This window comes from Hipposideros armiger, unplaced genomic scaffold (assembly GCF_001890085.2).
Source record: "Hipposideros armiger isolate ML-2016 unplaced genomic scaffold, ASM189008v1 scaffold_1450, whole genome shotgun sequence".
Lineage (NCBI taxonomy): Eukaryota > Metazoa > Chordata > Mammalia > Chiroptera > Hipposideridae > Hipposideros > Hipposideros armiger.
The window spans coordinates 63,923-84,337 of NW_017732800.1; the positions used below are offsets into that span (position 1 = coordinate 63,923).

The 20,415-nt window shown below is 37.8% G+C and overlaps 1 protein-coding gene across 1 annotated transcript in view; it reads right to left on the reverse strand.

The window, feature by feature from the left end:
• HECW1 (HECT, C2 and WW domain containing E3 ubiquitin protein ligase 1) overlaps nt 1-20,415 on the reverse strand; it is a gene marked incomplete at its 3' end in the record, with an annotated part of 151,937 nt that overhangs the window by 62,805 nt on the left and 68,717 nt on the right. Inside the window, exons 10-13 of the mRNA XM_019633943.1 lie at nt 12,301-12,406; nt 11,269-11,365; nt 2,300-2,383; nt 1,569-1,678 (exon numbers count right to left, since the gene is read on the reverse strand). Of these exons, the coding sequence (XP_019489488.1) occupies nt 1,569-1,678; nt 2,300-2,383; nt 11,269-11,365; nt 12,301-12,406 (397 nt within the window). The remainder of the gene's footprint in view (nt 1-1,568; nt 1,679-2,299; nt 2,384-11,268; nt 11,366-12,300; nt 12,407-20,415) is intronic.

Below are 20,415 nucleotides of genomic sequence, written 5' to 3' on the forward strand. Positions count from 1 at the left end.
GTAGAGACCTGACCACCGTACTGTATTTCTGAAGCTAATGTTGAATAACATTGTATGTCAACTATAATTATATATACATATAGTCACAGGATGTGGAGTAGAGTGTGGGAATGGAGTCAATGGAATTGTAATAGATAAGTATGATATCGGATATGGGAGGGCAGTAGATGGGGTGAGGGGTTGCTTCTGTTTGAAGGGTGAAAAGGATAACTATTGCATTGTTCTGTATACCTGAAACTAACAATAAAAAAATAAATAAATAAATAAAAAGGGGGTTGCAGGGCCAGCCGAGTGGCTCAGTTGGTTAAGAGCTCGCTCAAGAGTTTGAGCTCTGAGCAACAGGGTCCCCAGTTTGATTCACAGCCTGAATTGAGCTGCTGCTGAGCTGCCAATAGGAATCAAATATTAGTGATGGAAGGAGAACTTACTCTGGGTGATGTACACACAATGTGATATACAGATGATGTATTACAGAATTGTACACCTAAACCTGTGTAATTTTACTAACAATTGTCACCCCAATAAACTTTAATAAAAAATGGGGTTACCACAGGAACAATGTGGTAATGCAAACCAAACAAATGGGGGAAAAGTCTCCAATATCTAGATCCTGTTTGGGGTATGAATTTGACTTATTTAATTTGATGTATCTAGGAAATAGTATATTCCTTTTTCATTAAACACTTCTATATATTAATATATTTCCTCATTTGGAATGGGAAATACCTACAAAGAGTATCTGTATCATGAGTAAATTTATCCTAATACATAAAGAAAACGTCAGGGGAACCATATTACAGCATGTAAGAAAACTCTTTAGTTTCTTCCTAAGGGGGGTCCCTAGTAACAATATAATCTAGTAACTCCTTTACAACTAAACAAAAATTGCCAGAATTGGTATCTAATAACATTCTGAGTCATAAGGACAAATGTTTCACAAAGGGCTCTTTTCTTTTAAATGGTTGTAGAATGCATTTGGAATGTAATAGCAATTTAGAGCAGGGTCTGGTGGATTTTTCTGTAAAGGGCCAGATAATAAATATTTTAGGCTTTTTGGGCCATATGATCTCTGTTGCTACTAGTTAACTCTGCTGTTGTAGTATGAAAGTTGCCATAGAAAGGAGAGGGGAAGGGATGAGACAATACAAATTGGTAATTGTAATATGGCCTCAGGGATAGAAAAAGATAGTCCAAGGAATACAATCAATAAAAATTAAAAAAAAAAAAAAAAAAGAAAATAGCTAAATAAACAGGTGTGTCTGGGTTCCAATAACATTTTATGTATAGAGACAGGAATTTGAATTTCATATAATTTACACATGCCATGAAATACTGGTTTTGTAAAAAAAATTTCAAACCATTTAAAAATGTAAAATGCATTCTAGCTTTGGGGCAATCCAAAAATAGGTATTAATTTGTCAACACCCAATTTAGACAGTGAATTAGATGAGAAAATTGAAAGGGGGCAGGGAGAGAGGAAAAACATACAATTACCCTTCTTCCACCTTCCTGTGGTAGAAATACAGGTGGCCATTTACAGGAGATATACTGTCAGACACTCAAGTTACCTGGGGAGTTCTGAGGTGAGGAACAGGGAGAACAGCGGGGAGAGAAGTTGTACCCAGGGTGGAAGGCAGCCTGCAGGGGAACGTAGGACATAATCTCTTCTTCAAAAAGACTGCAAAGTGGGAAAAAAAATTAGTTCTCTGTCCATGAGAGAGTGTTTATGAATTTGGGTAATAGCAGTTACACTTCTCACAAAACAGCAAAAGCACTTAGTCAGCGGTTCTCAATCTGTGGGTCGTGACCCCTTTGGGGGTCAAACGACCCTTTCACAGGGGTCGCCTAAGACCATCAGAAAACAAAAAGATATTTACATTATGATTCATAACAGTAGCAAGATTACAGTTATAGAGTAGCAACAAAAATAATTTTATGGTTGGGGGTCACCACAACATGAGGAACTGTATTAAAGGGTCGTGTCATTAGGAAGGTTGAGAACCGCTGACTTAGATTCAGATGCAGTATTAAAAAGATAGGCACATTAGCATGCAAATGTTTAGTGTTATTTTAAACCTTAATTAATCCTACAAGAAAGTCTCCACCAAGTACTATATATAGCTCTTGAGTTATAAATATAAAGAAGGCAATAGATAGCAGGTACAAGGATGGTGGCCCTACTTCCGTTACAGCTACTGGAAACCTCTAGAACAAATGGTGAGTGTTTTAGCCGGGGTTGTAGTGGAGGTGAACAGCCCAGGATAGCTTTTCCAGAATTGCTTCAGGCTTAGCCCCTTACCTCAGCAAAATAACTAGATCTGCATCACAGGACAACTTTTCAAGCCCGTGATTACCCTCAGTCCGAATGTAATGGATTTTCTCCCTAGAATAATGTGAGAAAGAAAACAAGAGTTACACACCAACATATAAACTAAGAAATGAATCTTTGTCTGATTTTTTTCTCTTCAATGTGGCTGAAGAGTGATGTTCTAATTAGTGTCCAGTGTACTTTGTGGCATTTTAAGTTTTTATTGCAGGTTCCCATGATGCTCTACAAGGAATCACCTCCCCTTAAACTCACACAGAGACAGAAGCTAAGGAGCACAACAAAGGTAGGTCCACGAATAGCTATGACAATCAGCAGTGGAGCTAAGTAAGGAGAGCCACTGGAGGGCTGTTGTGGGCTCATGACATCTTGGGAACCATGAAAAGGAAGAGTGAGGAGACATGTCTTAAGAAATCTTATGCCTGATGAAAAATGTATGAGGCCATGCTGGGCACAGAGTCTGGCCTCCAAAACACATGAGAGCTTCCCAGGTTGGTCTGAGCACAGGCATCTTTCAAATAGATTAATATAGTCTCCTACATAGCCTCCCTGCTATACCTCATGTCCCACATCCAGTCTAGCCATCCTCCACAGAGCAGCTCAAGTGGTCATTAAAAACACAAATACACCCATATTTATTTCCTGCTGAAAACTCTTTAATCACTTTTTTTAATTAAAATTTATTGGGTGACAATTGTTAGAAAAATTACATAGATTTCAGGTGCACAATTCTGTAATACACTATCTATATATCACATTGTGTGTTCACCACCCAGAGTCAGTTCTCTTTCCATCACCATATATTTTATCCCTTTTACCCTCTTCCACCCCCCTTACCTTCTGGTAACCACTAAACTATTGTTTGTGTCTATGAGTTTTTGTTTGTTCATTTGTTTATCTTGTTCTTTTGTTGTTTTCAGTTTTATATACCACACATCAGTGAAATTATATGGTTCTTGACTTTTTTGGGGCACTTTTTAAATAAAATTCACTTCAAATTAAATCCTAACTCCTTCCCATTGCTGACAAGGTTTCCCACCTCAATTTCACACATTCCCAACTTATCCCTAAGCCACACTGGCCTCTTTCACTCTTTACCTACATTAAGCCTTTCCTGCCTTGGGGCCTTTGTACACTTTCCCCCTGATCCCCACCTTGCATCTCAGGGACAGTTCAGGTTTCAGCATGTTGCCACCTATCTGAAAAAGCCTTCCCTGTATTCTTTCTAGAAGGTAAGTCCTCTTCTACATCAACATATTACTGACTATCACTGAATTCTGATCATGTCCTTGATGACCCTTAACATTTTCTGTAGCTACATATTTTGCTTAAAAAAACAAAAACAATTTAAACTTTCTGTCATTTGTCTCTCTTAATATTTGGTTGTCAGAAAAGTCATGACGCATTTTTGCAATGAAAAACATAGAAAAAATATGTTATGACTTTTCCAACAACTCAATAAATTATGTGCCATGAGAGTAAGACATAAACCTGTTTTGCTTGCTACTGCATACATAGACCTAGCACAACCCTGATTCAGAATAGTTGCACAATAAAAGTACTAGTTGAAGGAAAGAATAAATAATGACTGCTTAAAATTAATAGATGTTATTAAGCTCTGGGTTTTCTGGCACCATCTTCCCCCTCTACATGTGGCTTCTTATGATTCACTGCTTTCTGCTAAAAACAGTTTTCTGAGAACTCATCCTCCACCCTCTAATCTAGCAATTGGCTTTGTGGTCCCTAACAGTGGATCCATGACTCCCTGAGAATAGCAATGGCTGAACAGTTGTCACTGTCCCCACTTGGGGACCACAGAGGAAGCAGTAAATTCTCCTGACAGGGTCATGGGGAGAGGTGCTTTTCTTTTCAATTCTTGGACCTTTAAAATGGAGCTGACTCACACTCAACATCACATCCAGGAGCAGGCAGAGGCCCAGTCATATGGAGCAGTGTTCAGCTCCTCGTTCCTTAAAGCCTGACCCCTTGAAGAGCAAGTTTTTTTATTTTTAATTTATTTTATTTTTTAAAGATTTTTATTAAAATATAGCTAACATACAATATTATATTACTTTCTGGTGCACATCATAGTTATTCAACAGTACCAACCTGGAAGTCTACATAGTTATTACCATAGTATTGATTATACTCATATTCCCTGTGCTAAAGAAGTGATCACCATGATCAGTCCAGCAACCATCTGACACTGTACCACACTATCACAATATTATTGACTATATTCCCCATGCTGTACATTACATCCCCATGACTCATTTTTTTTTATGCCTGGACATTTGAACCTCTTACTCCCATTTACCTTCCCACCACCTTTTAATTTTTCAATTAGAGTTGACATTCAATATTATTTTATATTAGTATCAGGTGTACAGCATAGTGGTTAAACATTTATATAATTTATGAAATGATCCCTCTGACTAGAACCCACCTCACACTATACATAGTTACTACCATATTATTGATTATATTCCCTATACTTTACTTTACATCCCCATTATTATTTTGTAGCTACCAACTTGTACTTCTTAATCCCTTCACCTTTTCACCCTGTGCCCAACCCCTTCCCATCTACCACCAAACAAATCTAGTACCCAACTGAGACTATACATAGTTGTTATAATATTCACTGTATTCCTTATGCTATACCCTACATCCCCATAACTACTGTGTAACAACCAGTTTGTAATTCTTTATCTCTTTCCATTTTTCACCCACCCTCAACAGCCTTCCCATCTGGCAACCATCAAAATGTTTTTTGTATCTATGAGTTTGTTTCTGTTTCATTTGTTTAATTTGTTCTTTAGATTCAATTTGTAAGTGAGATCATATGGCATTTGTCTTTCACTGTCTAACTTACTACACTCAGCACAATACCCTCTAGGTAAGATTTCATGCTGAGTAATATCCCATTGTATATATGCACTGCCTCTTCTTTATTCATTCATCCATTCAGGGAAACACATGTTATTTTTATATCTTGGCTATTGTAAATAATGGTGCAATGAACATATAAATAAGCATGTCCCCTCAAAGTAGTGTTTTGGGTTTCTTTGGATAACTGCCCAGAAGTAGGATTGCTAGGTCCTTCTTTGTCTCTTGTTATAGTCTTTGTTTTAAAGTCAATTTTGTCTGGTATAAGTATTGTTACCCCAACTTTTGTTTGATGTTTCCATTTTCATGAAATATTATGTACTATCTTTTTACTTTCAGTCTCTGTGTCTCTTTCAAATTAAAGTGAGTCTCTTATAGGCAACATATGGAAGGGTCTTGTTTTTTTACCCATTTAGCTCCCTATCTTTTGATTGGAGCATTTAATCTAATTATATTGAAAGTAATTGTTGATAGGTATTTTATTTTCATATTATTTATTTTATTTTATTATTCATATTATTTATTGATGGATTATTTATTTATTTATTTATTTATTTATTTATTTATTTATTTGTCTTAAAGATGTCCCTCTAACAATCTTTGTAATACTAGTTTAATGGTAAGAAACTCCTCTAGGGCCGACCGAGTGGCGCGATGGTTAAGAACTGGCTTGGGACACCAGAGGGCCCCGGTTCAGATCCCACATGTGAGGGCCAATGACACTGCCCTCTACAGCTAAGATGCTGAACAACAGCTCAACCTGGAGCTGTGCTGCTGTGAGTCGCTGGTGACAGCGACGGCGTAGGCTGCAGCCCCTGTGGCAGTGGGTTGCCATGGGCTACCGTATGTAGCCAGCAGCCAGCATGGGCGGCCGTCCAGAAGCCGGTGACTGATCTGCCTCACCCAGGAAGAGCGCAATGATGGTGCCAACTTGGGCCAGTGAAGCAGCGTCCTCCGCAACTAGACTGAAGAACAAAACGACAGCAGCTCGTCTGTTCCCCTTCCCCCAATTCCCCAGCATGGTTCCCATCTCCCCAATTCCCCAATAAAAATCTTTAAAGAAAAAAAAAAAAGGAAACTCTTCTAGCTTTTTCTTGTCTGGGAAGCTCTTTATCTGTCCTTCGATTCTAAATAATAGCTTTGCTGGGTAGAGTAATTTTGGTTGTAGGTCCTTGCTTTTCATCACTTTGAATATTTCCTCCCAATCCCTTCTATACTGCAAAGTTTCTGTTGAGAAATCAGCTGGTAGTCTTATGGGAGCTCCCTTGTAGGTAAGTAACTGCTTTACTCTTGCTGCTTTTTAGATTCTCTTTTTGTCTTTAACCTTTATCATTTTAATTATGATGTGTCTTGGTGTGGGCCTGTTTGGGTTCATCTTGTTGAAGACGCTATGCGCTTCCTGGGCTTCTATATCTATTTTCTTCACCAGGTTAGGGTTAGTGTTTCTGTTATTATTTCTTCCAATATGTTTTCAATTCCTTCTTTTTCTGGCACCCACTATGAGGTGAATGTTGGTATGTGTGCTATTGTCCTGGAGGCCCCTCTAAACTCGCTTCTAGTTTTTTAATTCTTTTTTCTCTTTGCTGTTCTGATTGGATATTTCCTACTACCTTATCTTTTAAATCACTGATTCAACCCTCTTCTTCATCTAATCTAATACTTTGAATCCTTCAAAGTATTCTTCATTTCCATTATTGTATTCTTCATTTCTCACTGGTCTTTTTTTATGTTTTCTATCCCCATTTTAATGTTTCTTATCTCTGTGTTGAAGTTCTCCCAGAAATCATTTAGAATCCTTATACCTAGTGTTTGGAACTTTGTGTCTGGTAGATTACTTGTCTTCATTGTGTTTAGTTCTTTTACTGGAGCGTTGTTCTGTTCTTTTATTTGGGACATGTTTCTTTGTCTCCCCCTTTTGGTTGCCTCCCTGTGTTTGCTTCTATATATTAGGTTGGGCTGCTATGTCTCCCAGTCTTAGTAGAGTGACCTTATGTAGTAGGTGTGCTGTGAGGCTTAATGGCACAGTCTTTCTGGTCACTTGAACTGTGCACTCCAGGTGTGTCTTTTGTGTGTCTTCTGGATGCTCTCCTCTTGTAGTTGAATCTTGGTTGCTATTTGCATGTTAGTGGGTGGGATTGACCCTAGGGTTTAGAGGTTGTGAGGACTGGTTGTGACTGCAGTGGAGGAGCTGTAGTGCAAGGGCTGACCCTACAGAGCAAGATCTCCTTCAGCAGGGCTCTGGTGCCTGCCTAATCAACCCCTGGGTATGTTGTCCTCAGAGGTGGCTGTGCAATGCTCCAACTAGTTTTGAAGATAACCACTGGGTATGTCAGCCCCAGGGCCATCTGAGAGGAACCTGCTGCAGGTCAAGTTCAGCTGCATTCTGTACCCTACCCAGGGCCACCAGGCAGGAGCCACAATGCAATATGCACATGGCCACCACCTGTGCCGTGTTTGGAAGTGCCTCTATAGGCCAAACCACATACCAAGGCTGGCTGCCCTTAGTGCTGGTCTTAGAGCTGCTCAGCCCAAGGTACAGGACGTGTTCAAGCCAGATGCTACTTGTCTGGTTTCTGCAAACCCTTGAGAGACCCTAAAAAAATCTGCAGCATGAACCAAGGCAGGCAGTTTTTATGAAAAAGCTACTAAAAGCAGCTTGGGTGTGCCCAAAAGTTGGGCAAAATGGGATCTCAGAATCACCAGGGTGTGGTGAACAAACTCAGATATGGGGACTGTTTGCATCTGCATGCAGGGAAGAGGAGGGCTCAACAAAGAAACAATGGCTTTCATCAGCTCCTCCATCCTGGAGAAAGCTGCTTTTCCCACCCTCACCCTGAAGCTAGATAATTCAGTTCCTCTCCATATGACTCTGGCACCTTTTGAGCTACTTCTCCAGTGCTGAAGCTCAGAGCCAGTGTCCCATTGGTGAGTAAGTCTGGTGCAGGTCATTTAAGAAGAGCGCTTGGGATTCCAGCTGCCCTCTGTCTCACTCAGCCACTAGTCTCCACTGGTTTTCACAACCAGAAATTATGGGGACGTCTCTCCTTGGCACTGGAATCGTGGGCTGGGGAGGGGCTAGGACCCCTCACTCCTAAGGGTGGGAGAATCACAGCTGAGATATTTCTCCTGATCTTAATAATCATATGCGGGTGTGAGGCCAGCCCGTTCCGCATCTCTGCCCCTCCTACCAGTCTCAAAATAGCTTTTCTTTTCCTGTATGTCCTTAGTTGTAGGGCTTCAATTCAGCAAAATTTCAGGTGATTCTCAATGACGGTTGTTTTGTAGTTTGGTTGTAATTTTGATGTGGTTGTGAGAGAAAGTAAACACAGTGTTTACCTACTGTGCCATCTTGACCAGCTACTTGATAACTGAAGAGCAAGTTCTTGCTATTGTCATTGTGCCTTTTGAATTCCATAGCCTCTTAATTTCTGATATCATTGTGGGCCAAATGTTTTTAATGAAATATTTGGTTTTTTTACCTGTAGTCCACAAGTCCTTTAAGGTCCATCAACTATTTGAAAGTATATGCAAAGGTTTATGTTTATATGTGGGGAAGAGTGTATAATAGTTTTCATCAGATTGTTGAAAGAGTCCATAACTTTAAAAAAGTTATTAGTTTCGATAATAGTTAACTTCCATGGTTTTTCCTATTTCAACATGCCCTGATTCCAAGTCCCCCCCATACCTGGAAAATCATGATTGTACAATTCCACATTGCAATAAAGCCTGTAAGGTTTTCTTTTGGATTTTGTTATAATGCAATATTATACAATAAGGCTTAAAATTTACTTCTTTTTGGAAATATATTATACTCTTTTAACCCCCCCAAAATATTTTTTTTTTACTTTTCAAATTATTTAAATGGGAATCTAGTGTCTTTGGTGAGTTCAAATTCCTCCAAAAAGTAAGCAGTGAACTCATTGCTTAGTGGTAGAACTAATAACATAAAAAAATGCTCAAAAGCAGACCTGTGTTACAAACTTTTCAAGTAATACGACTCTTCTGAAAATCCTTTGGAAGCTCTCTTAAGTTACTTTGAACTGTGAGAGAAAAAGCACCCCATGAATAAATGACCCACATGACTGAGAATGGCACTGCCTCTCCTATGGCACAACAGTGAAACTTGGGCAGAATTGAACATATAAGTGGAAGTGACAATTACTCATGCTAAAGCTCAACAGTTCATGCTAAAGAACTTTTATTCACTCTGCAAGTAGTTAGTGTTTTCTATCTTTATATTAAAGGACGAGGTTCTGAGGCAGATTGGATACAAAGACAAGGAATATACAGGTCCTGCTCTAAAGAGGTTATAGTGTTGTAAGAAGACATAAGTACATTATAGAATATACAAAATAAAGGGAAAATATTTTAGAGGTACAAAAAAGAATGCTTAAAGCAAGGCAAATTTAAAACTAAAGTTTTTGTAAATCACCAAATCTTTACATTTGATTTGAGCCTTTAATATGGGATGAGATGCCTTTAACAGAGAAGCCATTCCAAGAAAGGCAAAAGTAGGAGAGGACAGAACCTAGTTGGTGGAGTGAGATACCAGAAGGAAATGCAAAATAAAAAACTAGTACAAGATGGAGAATTAGGTTAAGAATAGACTTTGGAGCCCATGGAAATTGTGCTTAGAAATCTTTATTTCAATTGCAATGGAGCCATGGAAGCTTTTTTGAGAAGCAGGAGTGACATAATTTGATTTGTGCTATTAGAAGATAATTCTGGTTATAGTAGGGTGATAAGAGATTTCTTCTAAGAGACTCTTGCAAAGTCCAGGAGAGAAATGATGAGAATCCAAATATTGGCATTGGCTGAGAGAAGAGAATAAAAGGGCTGGGAGAGAAAGTATAATGATAAATATTTAGATGTGGAGATGAAGAAAGAGAGAGGAATTGAGATGAGAGGCAGTTTGGAGGATGGTCATTCTAATTTACACAGGTAAAAATCACAGGGAAAAGAGGTGTTAATGAGGGGTGGTGGAGGGGAAAGAATAGTGATTGACATATCCTGACAGGATTAATAAGAACTTGAATAGCAAAGAAGCTATTTTCAGATGTTGGTGGTTTATTGAGGAAGTTATACAAAGTAAAGTTTTACAGTTGTCAGACAGATTCAAAAGACCACCAAATGGGAGACGAGGGATTAAGGCCAGTCACTGACTGCATTCCTGCCAACCTTGCCTGATCCTTTACATACATCCTCATTTAAACATCTCAAAAGTGCCCACGTTGTAACCTTATTTCAGTGATAGGGAAACTAAGGGTAGAGGGTTGAATAACATGCCTTGATTGTTAGTCTTTATGTGGGCAATAATTCAAAATCCAAGAGGATGCTCTTTAAGATCCATGCATCTCCAGCTTTTGAAATTCTGGGTAGTAAACTAAAGGTGAGAAATGTTTGAATATTTTGGTGAGAAAGTGGGATTTAAGTTCAGAGGATATTTTCTCTTTATCACTTTGGGTAGCTATCCCTTCTAAATGAAGCGATTCAGAGTTTCAGAGATACTTTTTCAAAGATGACTCTAACAGACAATAGAATTTAAGTAGTTAAAACATATATGACACTTTCCATTTTCTTGTTTGTTTATTTTTTAATGTGGTTATCTAATATCTGGTTTACCATTAAGCAATTATATTTACTTATTTTTTTGTTTTGTTTCTAATTCAATTTATTGAGGTGAAAATGGTTAGTAAAATTACATAGATTTCAAGTGTACAATTCTGTATGGTCTTTACATAAATAATTTTTAACTAAAACTGTGCTTTCTTCTAAATCAATGGAAGTAATTTTAGTATCATATGAATAACATGTAACCTGACAATATGAGTATGTCTGATTGTTGTGACACTTCTGAGAACCTTAGAAGCCTCTGCCCCTTCATTTTGAGCATTCAGATTAAAATTTAAATGCATGAATAAAATGCATCATAAGCTCGCTCTCTCTCTCTCTCTCTCTCTCTCTCTCTCTCTCTCCCTCCATAAAGTTGTTGTCCCACTTGGAAAAATAGCGGGGGAGATCTGGGGTTAGAGGGGTAAAGGACAAGCCCTTACCTGAGTGCGGGGTTTTTCGCCAAGCTTGGCTGACGCTCTTGCAGCATTTCAAAAATATTTGGCTGGCGAAGAAATGCCACAATCTTGTCATTATATGCTGAAATAGACAAAAGTGAGGAATTATGGTTGAGTCTGAAGCCCAGAGATAATTTGTCTGATGATTGGAAGATGGCTGCTTGATACAAGAATAATGTAGAAGTTTGAAAGGCAAGTAGAATACTCATAAAATATGTAAGATCTTGAGGTTTTTTTCTGTGACATAATAGCATTATTATTTTTAAATGATCAAACCAAATGTGAACTAGATTTAAGTTAATCATTCTAATATGCCAGGAACTGAACTGGGTGTTAACTCATTCCTGTGTGAATGGGTGAAGAATAAAGTAGTTCTTCCATGAGGGGAGTTCTGCTCTTTTTCTTCTAACTTTTTTTCATCATTTTGCCATAGTTATCATAGCAAAAAGTTATTTATGAGTTCAAAGAAATCCTTTTCTGAGTCCTTGAAGTTTATGACCTGTGGCCATGGGTTGATTTCCCAGTAATGATAATGAAACTATCCAAATCAATTTAGACACTGGCCTCATTTCCTTTGACACAAGTGGTGTGTGTTATGAAAAGAGGTAGCTGAGGTTAGCAATAAAGATTGTCAACTTATCTCCATACACACAGAGAAAAGAGGTCTAAATTAAAAACTGCATCTAGCAGCAACAAAATCCATCACCTAATTAAACTATGCTCCCCTGGACTCAGCTAACAAATCACTAGGTGCTGTGAAGAAGGGGGATGTGGGTCTGGAAGAGTAGAGAAAAGAGAGGGAAAGGATGAGAGAAGACAAAGTGAGGAGGAAGGGAAAAGGAAAAAGAGGCAAAGGGGAGGGGAGGATGGAAATGGGGAGGATGGGAGTAAAGGTAGAGAAGGAGACTATACCATAAAAGAGAAAAAAAACCAGAATCTTCAATATTAAAGAACTCACAATAAGAAAAACAAGGTTAAGTATTGGGTATCCAGAAGTTCAAGAAGCACAATACATACCCAGAGGCAATGACTCATGTTGATGCTGGCTTCGAATAGCAGCTACCAGGCTGTGTCCTGGCCTGGCCAGTAAAGAGGCTCCTCTGTTTCTAGAAACTTCTGAGGCCTAATTTTAAAATAAAATTATTATACTGGAAATGTTATCAATTTCAGATGTTCTTTCAATACCATTTTTTTTTCAATATGGGGGTAAAAACCCCTGACTTCACTTAAGTTAAAAAAACAATAAAGTGACAATCTTCAAAGTGATAGAAAATTAGTGAGTTTTTAAAATATGACCGAGTGGTTGATGTGCTATATTATGATTTTTAAGAAAGTGATTGCAGGGCTGGCCAAGTGGCGCGATGGTTAAGAACTGGCTTTGGATGCCAGGGGGCCCCGGTTCAGATCCCACATATGAGGGCCAGTGACACTGCCCTCTACAGCTAAGATGGTGAACAACAGCTCGACCTGGAGCTGGGCTGCCAAGAGTCGCCAGAAACGGCGTAGGCTGCAGCCCCTGTGGCAGTGGGTTGCCATGGGCTACCATATGTAGCCAGCACCCAGCATGAGCGACCAGCAGCCATTGTGAGCGGCCATCCAGAAGCCGGCGACTGATCTGCCTCGCCTGGGAAGAACGCAATGATGGTGCCAACTTGGGCCAGTGAAGCAATGTCCTCCACAACTAGACTGAAGAACAAAATGACAGCAACTTGTCTGTTCCCCTTCCCCCCGATTCCCCAGCACTGTTCCCATCCCCCCATTTTCCCAATAAAAAATTGAAAAAAAAAAGAAAAGAAAGTGATTGCACCTAATGCCATGAATGTTAGTGAAATTAGTAAACTGAATAGGTGATGTCAGCATTGTGGCAGGAAGCAAAAACCCCATTTATTTCTTCCCTTAAACTTACAACTAGTGGGACAACTATAATTCAACAAAGTATCCCTGGTCAAAACACAAAAATGCCTGAGAGATTCATGCACAGAGACATCTGAATGTGAGTGTATTGGAGTTAGCACAGCAGGTGGGAAAAGGGGAAGGACAGAGACGGTGCCACAGACACAGTCCCCAGTTGCAGCCCCAGTTGATGCAGTAGCCATAAAGGAGTCAGGTGGCAACCCTCACACAGAAGCCCAGAGGATAGGAGAAGCAGAAGCAACATTCTGGCCTGAGTAGCTGGCATCTACTGCAGCTAAACCCAGTGACAGTCACATAAATGTGATATAACAGTGTAGCAGGCATGGACTAGCGGCTGCCATTACCTGCAAGAAGATAAAGCCACAGACTTGCGAATCTGCCTTCTCTCAAGCTCCTATCACCTCCACTTTTGGTGGAACCCAGCAGAAGCAGAACCCTAAAGAAACAGTGGAGATGCCTTGGATAGCACAGCACAGCTGGCAGCCTCTGGTAACAAGGAGGGAGTGCTGGGAACTCACAGGCCCAGAGCCCCATTGTCCACCTTATTACACTAAGGGGATGGTGCCCTGAGACTGAGGTGACCTGGACATAGAGGGGGCACTCACCACCTTGGGGAATATGGGGCATTTTTCATGACCAAGGCAAAACTAACCTCACCAAGATCCTAGAGATGCAGTAGTGCAGGTAAGAGTAAACAAAAACTTGCACTATATCACCATCTTCTGGAAAACAAATGAAACACCTCTACTTATCAATCTGCTGAACTGCAAAACATTACTTAAAAAAGAGTTTACTACCTCAAATGCCCATGCAGAGAAACAACCTATCAAGTATCATGAATAAACAAAGTGACAAGGTAGCTCAGAAAAAAAAATCTCTGGAAAGCAAACTCAAAGACATGGAAGACTGTGATTTAAATGAGAGAGAACTCAAGATTGCAGTTATGAGAAAGCTCAATAAAATACAAGAAAATTCAGAAGGGCACTTAAATGAGTTCAGGAATAAAATCAATAAAGTACCCTTCAGGAACAAAGCAGTACTTTACTAAAGAGATTAAAACATTAAAAAAGAACCAAACAGAAATTATAGAGCTACAGAACCCAGTAAATCAGATGAAGAATACATTAGACGGCACTGGAAGCAGAGCACTCCAGATGGAAGAGAGAATTAGCAAGTTCAAAGCTGGAAATCTAGAAATGACTCAGATGGAAAAAGAGAGAACTGACAATTTAAAAAGTGAAAAGAACTCTATGAGAGCTATCTGGCTCCATTAGAAAAAGCAACATAAGAATAATGGGTATACCAGGAGAAGAGAGAGAGAAAAGAACAGAGAGACTATTCAAACAAATAGTTAATCAGTGAGAACTTCCCAAACCTATAAAAAGAGCTGGACCCTCAAATTCAAGAAGCTAACAGAATGCCTAATTATCTCAATGCAAAAAGACCTTCTCCAAGATACAATGTATTAAAAATTCTCAAAAATAATGACAAAGAAAGAATCCACAAGGAAGCTAGGGAAAAAGAAAACTGTAACCTACAAAAAAAAAAGAACATTAGATAATCATCATATTTTTCAATGGAAACCTGACAAGCCAGAAGAGTGTGGAATGAAATATTTAAAATATTGAAAGACAGACTCTACCAGTCAAAAATAATATATACAGCAAAGTTATCCTTTAGATATGAAAAATAAATAGAGGCTATCCCAGACAAAAAAAGCTGAGGGAATTTATCATCACAAGACCTGCATTACAAGAAATGTTGACAGGAGCTCTTCAACTTGAAAAAAAAAGACAAAAGTATACCAAACTTTGAGTAAGATGACTAACACACAGACAGAAACAGGAAATTGCAACCCTACTTCAGAATAGGGCACTAAACACTTAATTATAACATATAAGTTAAAGGGAAGAAAAGCATTTTAAAAAGACTATTAATTCTGTAATTTGGAAATGAATGCACAGCATAAAAAGTGTTAATTTATGACAATAAAAACACAAAAGTTGTGGAGTAAAAGGACTAAACTTGCACAGGTGAATGAAGATAAGATGCAATAAGAGAAAAGGAACTATTGTATGCATGAAACTTTTTTTACATAAACGTAATAGCAACCACAAGAAAAAAAATCTAGAGCTGATACATGTAGCATCGTAGAAAACCACCAAACTAAAATAGCAGACAAAAACATTAAAAAAAGAAACAATGGGGCTGGCCAAGTGGCTCAGTTGGTTAAAAGCTTGCTAAAGAGTGCAAGCTCTGAGCAACAGCATCACCAGTTCAATTCCCACATGGGCCAGTAAGCTGTGTGCCCGAGCTGAGCTGACAACAGGTAGCAGATGGCTCAGCTAGTGAGAGCACATGTTCCTAACAACAAGGTTGCCTGTTGGAGATGGTGGGCTATGCCCACCTGCAACTAAAGACTGAACTCAGCACCTCAAGCTGAGCTGCCACCCAGGTGGCTCAAGGGATAGAGCATTCGCTCTTAACAACAAGGTTGCTGGTTCCACTCCTCCATGGGATGGTGGCTACACCCACCCACAACTAATTGAACACAGCACCTTGAACTGAGCGGCATGACTGGACTTGGAGCTGAGCTTGCTGAGCCCTCCATAACTAAGATGAAGGACAACAACTTGGCTGTTCCCCTCCCTCAATTCCCAAGCACCGTTCCTTTTCTCCAATTCCCCAACACGGTTCTCTTTCTCCAATTCCCCAATAAAATCTTAAAAAAAAACAATAGAGTTACACAACAACCAGAAAACAAAAGCTAAATGGCTGTTGTAGGTCCTCATATATCATTAATCACTCCAAAAGTAAGTGGACTGAACTCACCAATCAAAAGGTACAGAGTAGTGAATTGATTAAAAAAGAAGACCCAACTATATGTTGCCCTTAGGAGACCCATCTCAGCTACAAAGGAAAACAATTGCTCAAAGTAAAGGGATGGAAGATGGTAATTCAAGAAAATGGCATGGCTTCCAGGGAAAAGTGTAGCCATACTTTTATCAGAAAAATATATTTCATGATAAAAGAGGTAACAAGAGACAAAGAAGGACATTCTATAAGGATAATAGGGACAATTCATTACAAAGACATAATGATTATCAATACATATCCAACAAACCTGGGAACACCAAAATACAGAGGGTGCCAAAAAATGTATGCACATTTCAAGAAAGGAAAAAATAACTGTATTAAAATCGTAATACTCAATATGCGAGACCTATAACAAAAGAGGAACACAAGTCATGTGTATACATTTTTTTGGCACCCCTGGTATATAAAGCAATTACTAACAGACCTAAAGAAAGAAACTGACAAAAATAAAATTATAGTAGGGGACTTAAATACCCCATTGACAGTAATGAATAGATCATCCATACAGGAAGTCAATAAAGAAATATCAGCCTTCAACGACATTAGACCAAACAGGCACAATCAATATTCATAGAAATTTCCATCCCAAAATGACAGAATATATATTCTTCTCAAGTACACATGAAGAATACTCTCCAGGGTAGACCATATGTTGTGGTACAAAACTAGTCTTAATAGGTTTAAAAAGATTAAAGTCATACTAAGCATATTCTCCATCTACAATGGTATGAAAATGGAAATTACCTACAAGAAGAAAGCTGGAGAAACCACGAATATGTGGAGATAAAACAACATGCTACTGAACAACTACTGAGTCAAGGAAGAAATAAATGAAAAGGTCAAAACATATATAGAGACAAATGACAATGAAAATATGACATACCAAAATTTTGAGGGTGCAGCAACAGTGGCACTAAGAGGGAAGATAGTGGCATTACATGCCTACCTCAAGAAACAAAAAAGATCTCAAATAAACTATCTAACATTACACCTTAAAGAACTAGAAAAAGAAAAACAAGTGAAGACCAAAGTCATTAGAAGGAAGGAAATAATAAAAATTAGAGTAGAAATAAATGAAATAGAGAACAAAAACACAATAGAAAGGAATTAATGATACAAAGACCTTGTTTTTTGAAAAGATAAATAATACTGACAAACCTCTGGCTAGACTCACTAAAGAATAAAAAAGACTAGAAAAAAATCAGAAGTGAAAAAGGAGCAGTTACAGTGGACACCACAGTAACACAGAAGTTTATACAAGAATACTATGAAAGGCTATATGCCATCAAATGTGGTAACCTAGAACACGGGTTGGCAAACGTTTGAGACGGAAGAGCCGCCAGGGGTCAGCAAACTGTGGCTCACGAGCCACATGAGGCTCTTTGGGTATGAACTGTGGCTCTGAAGTAAAATTGAAAATGAAAATAAAACTATCATAGTTTCATTTATATAATTTTAAAATGATATTATTCACATAATGCTGATTATGTAAAAATATATTTATGGCTCTCAAATAATTTTTAAGTTGTTATGAGAGACAGGATTTGCTCCTCCAGGGGCTGGCAAAGTTTTGAGGTGGAATGTACCCAAAGAGACTCATGTGGCTTGTGAGGTGCAGTTTGCTGAGATCTGACCTAGAAAAAATGGACAAAGATTTAGAAATATATAACCTTACTAGCCTGAATGATGAGGAACTGGAAAAACTAAACAGACTAATCATTAGTAAGGAAATTGAAACAGTTATCAAAAACCTCACAAAAAAACAAAAGTCCAGGACCAGATGGCTTAATTGGTGAATTCTACCAAACATTCAAAGAAAATTTAATACCTATACTTCTCAAATTCTTCCAAAAAACGGAAGAGAAGGGAATAATTACCTTAATACCCAAACCCAGTGGCAACACAAAAAAAGAACATTTCAGGCCAATTGCTCTGATGAACTTGGGGCCAAAAATCCTAAAGAAAATAACATCAGATGAAATATAACAATATATTAAAAGGATACTACATCATAATCAATTAGGGTTCATTCCAGGGATGCAAGGATGGTTCAACATATGTAAATTAATCAATGTGATACACCACATTAACAAAACAAAAGATAAAAAAAATCATATGATCATATCAATCGATTCAGAAAAAGCACTTGACAAGATACAACATCCATTTATGATTAAAATACTTCATAAAATGGATCTAGAAGGAAAGTACTTCAACATAATAAAGACCATATATGAAAAACCTCAGCTAATATACTCAATGGTGAAAAATTTAAAGCTTTTCTTCTAAGATCGGTAAGAAGACAAGGATACCCACTCTCACCACTGTTATACAACATAGTACTAAAATTCCTAGCCAGAGAGATCAGGCAAGAAAAAGAAATAAAAGGTATCCAAATTGGGAATGAAGAGGTAAAACTGTCCCTATTTATAGATGACATAATTCTCTACATAGAAAACTCTAAAGACTCCACCAAAAGCCTGTTAGAAGCAATAAACGAATACAGTAAAGTTAAAGGATATAAAATCAATATACAAAAAATGTTGAGTCCCTATATACTAACATTAAAATGTTAGAAAGAGAATTGAAGAAAACAATGGCATTTACAATTGCAACCAAAAAATAAAATACCTAGGGATAAAGTTAACAAAAAAGAAGTGAAAGACCTTTGTACTGAAAACTACAAGATATTGTTGAAAGAAATTGAAGAAGACACAAAGAAATGGAAAGATATCTCATGTTCATGGATTGGAAGAATTAACAATGTTAAAATGGCAAAATTACATAAAGCAATACACAGATTTAATGCAATTGTCATCAAAATCTCAATGGAATTATTCACAGGCATAGAATAAAAAATCTTCAAATTTGTATGGAACCTCACAAGACCCTGAATAGTCAAAGCAATCTCAAGAAAAAATGAACAAAACCAAAGACATCACATGCTTTGACTTCAAACTATACTACAAAGTTACAATAATCAAAACAGTATGGTATTGGAAGAAAAACAGACACACAGACCAATAGAACAGAACTGAGTCCAGAAATAAAACCACACATATATGGGCTACTTATTTTTGACAAGGTAAACAAAAATATAATAGAGAAAATAAATTCTCTTTAATAGGTAGTGTTGGGGAAACTGGAAAGCCAGATGCAAAAGAATGAATTTAGACTGCTATCTGACACCATGCACAAAAATTAACTCAAAGTGAATTAAAGATTTGAACATAAGCCCTGAAATAATAAAATACATGGAAGAGAACATGAGCTCTAAATCTATGGGCCTTGGTCTCAGGGGTATTGTTGTGAACTTGACCCCAAAGACAAGGGAAGTAAAATTAAAAAATAAATGAATGAAGTATTTAAAATACATCAAAATAAAAAGCTACTGTACACCAATGGAACTCAACAAAACCAAAATGCACCAACTGAATGAAAGAAGATATTTGCAAATGATACCTCTGATTAGAAGTATCCAAAATATGTAAAGAACTCATATAACTCAACAACAAAAAATGAAACAATCAAAATAAATATAAAAATAAAAATGGGCAGAGGGCCTTAACAGACACGTCTCCCAAGAAGACATACAGATGTCAAACAGGTATATGAAAAGATGCTCAATATCATTAGTTATAAGGGAAATGCAAATCAAAACCATAATAAGATATCACCACACACCTGTTAGAATGGCTATTATCAATAAGGAAAGAAATAAGTTTTGGAGAGGTTGGTGAGAAAAGGGAACCCTCCCACATTGCTGGTGGGAATGTAATTTGATGCAGCCACTAGGAAAGTAATATGGAGCTTCCTCAAAAAATTAAGAATAGCTCTATCATATGACTCAGTAATCCTTCTTCTGGGTATCTACCTGAGAAATTTGAAAACACTAATTCATAAAGATATACGTACCCCTATGTTCATTGCAGCATTATTCACAATAACCAAGACACGAAAATAATGTAAGTGTCCTTTGATGGATGATTAGACAAAGAAGAAGTAATACATATATACAATGGAATACTACTCAGCCATAAAAATGATGAAATATTGCCATTTACAACAACATGGATGGACCTATAAGGTATTGTGCTAAGTGAAATACATCAGACAGAAAAGGACAACAACCGTATGATTTCTTTATCTAATCACCTATTGATGGACACTAGGGTTGATTCCATTTCTTGCCAATTGTAAAAAGTGTTGCAATGAACATGGGGTGCATATATCTTTTCTTTTTTTCTTTTTTTTTTAAGATTTTTTTTATTGGGGAATTGGGGGGATGGGAACAGTGCTGGGGAATTGGGGGAAGGGGAACAGACAAGTTGCTGTCGTTTT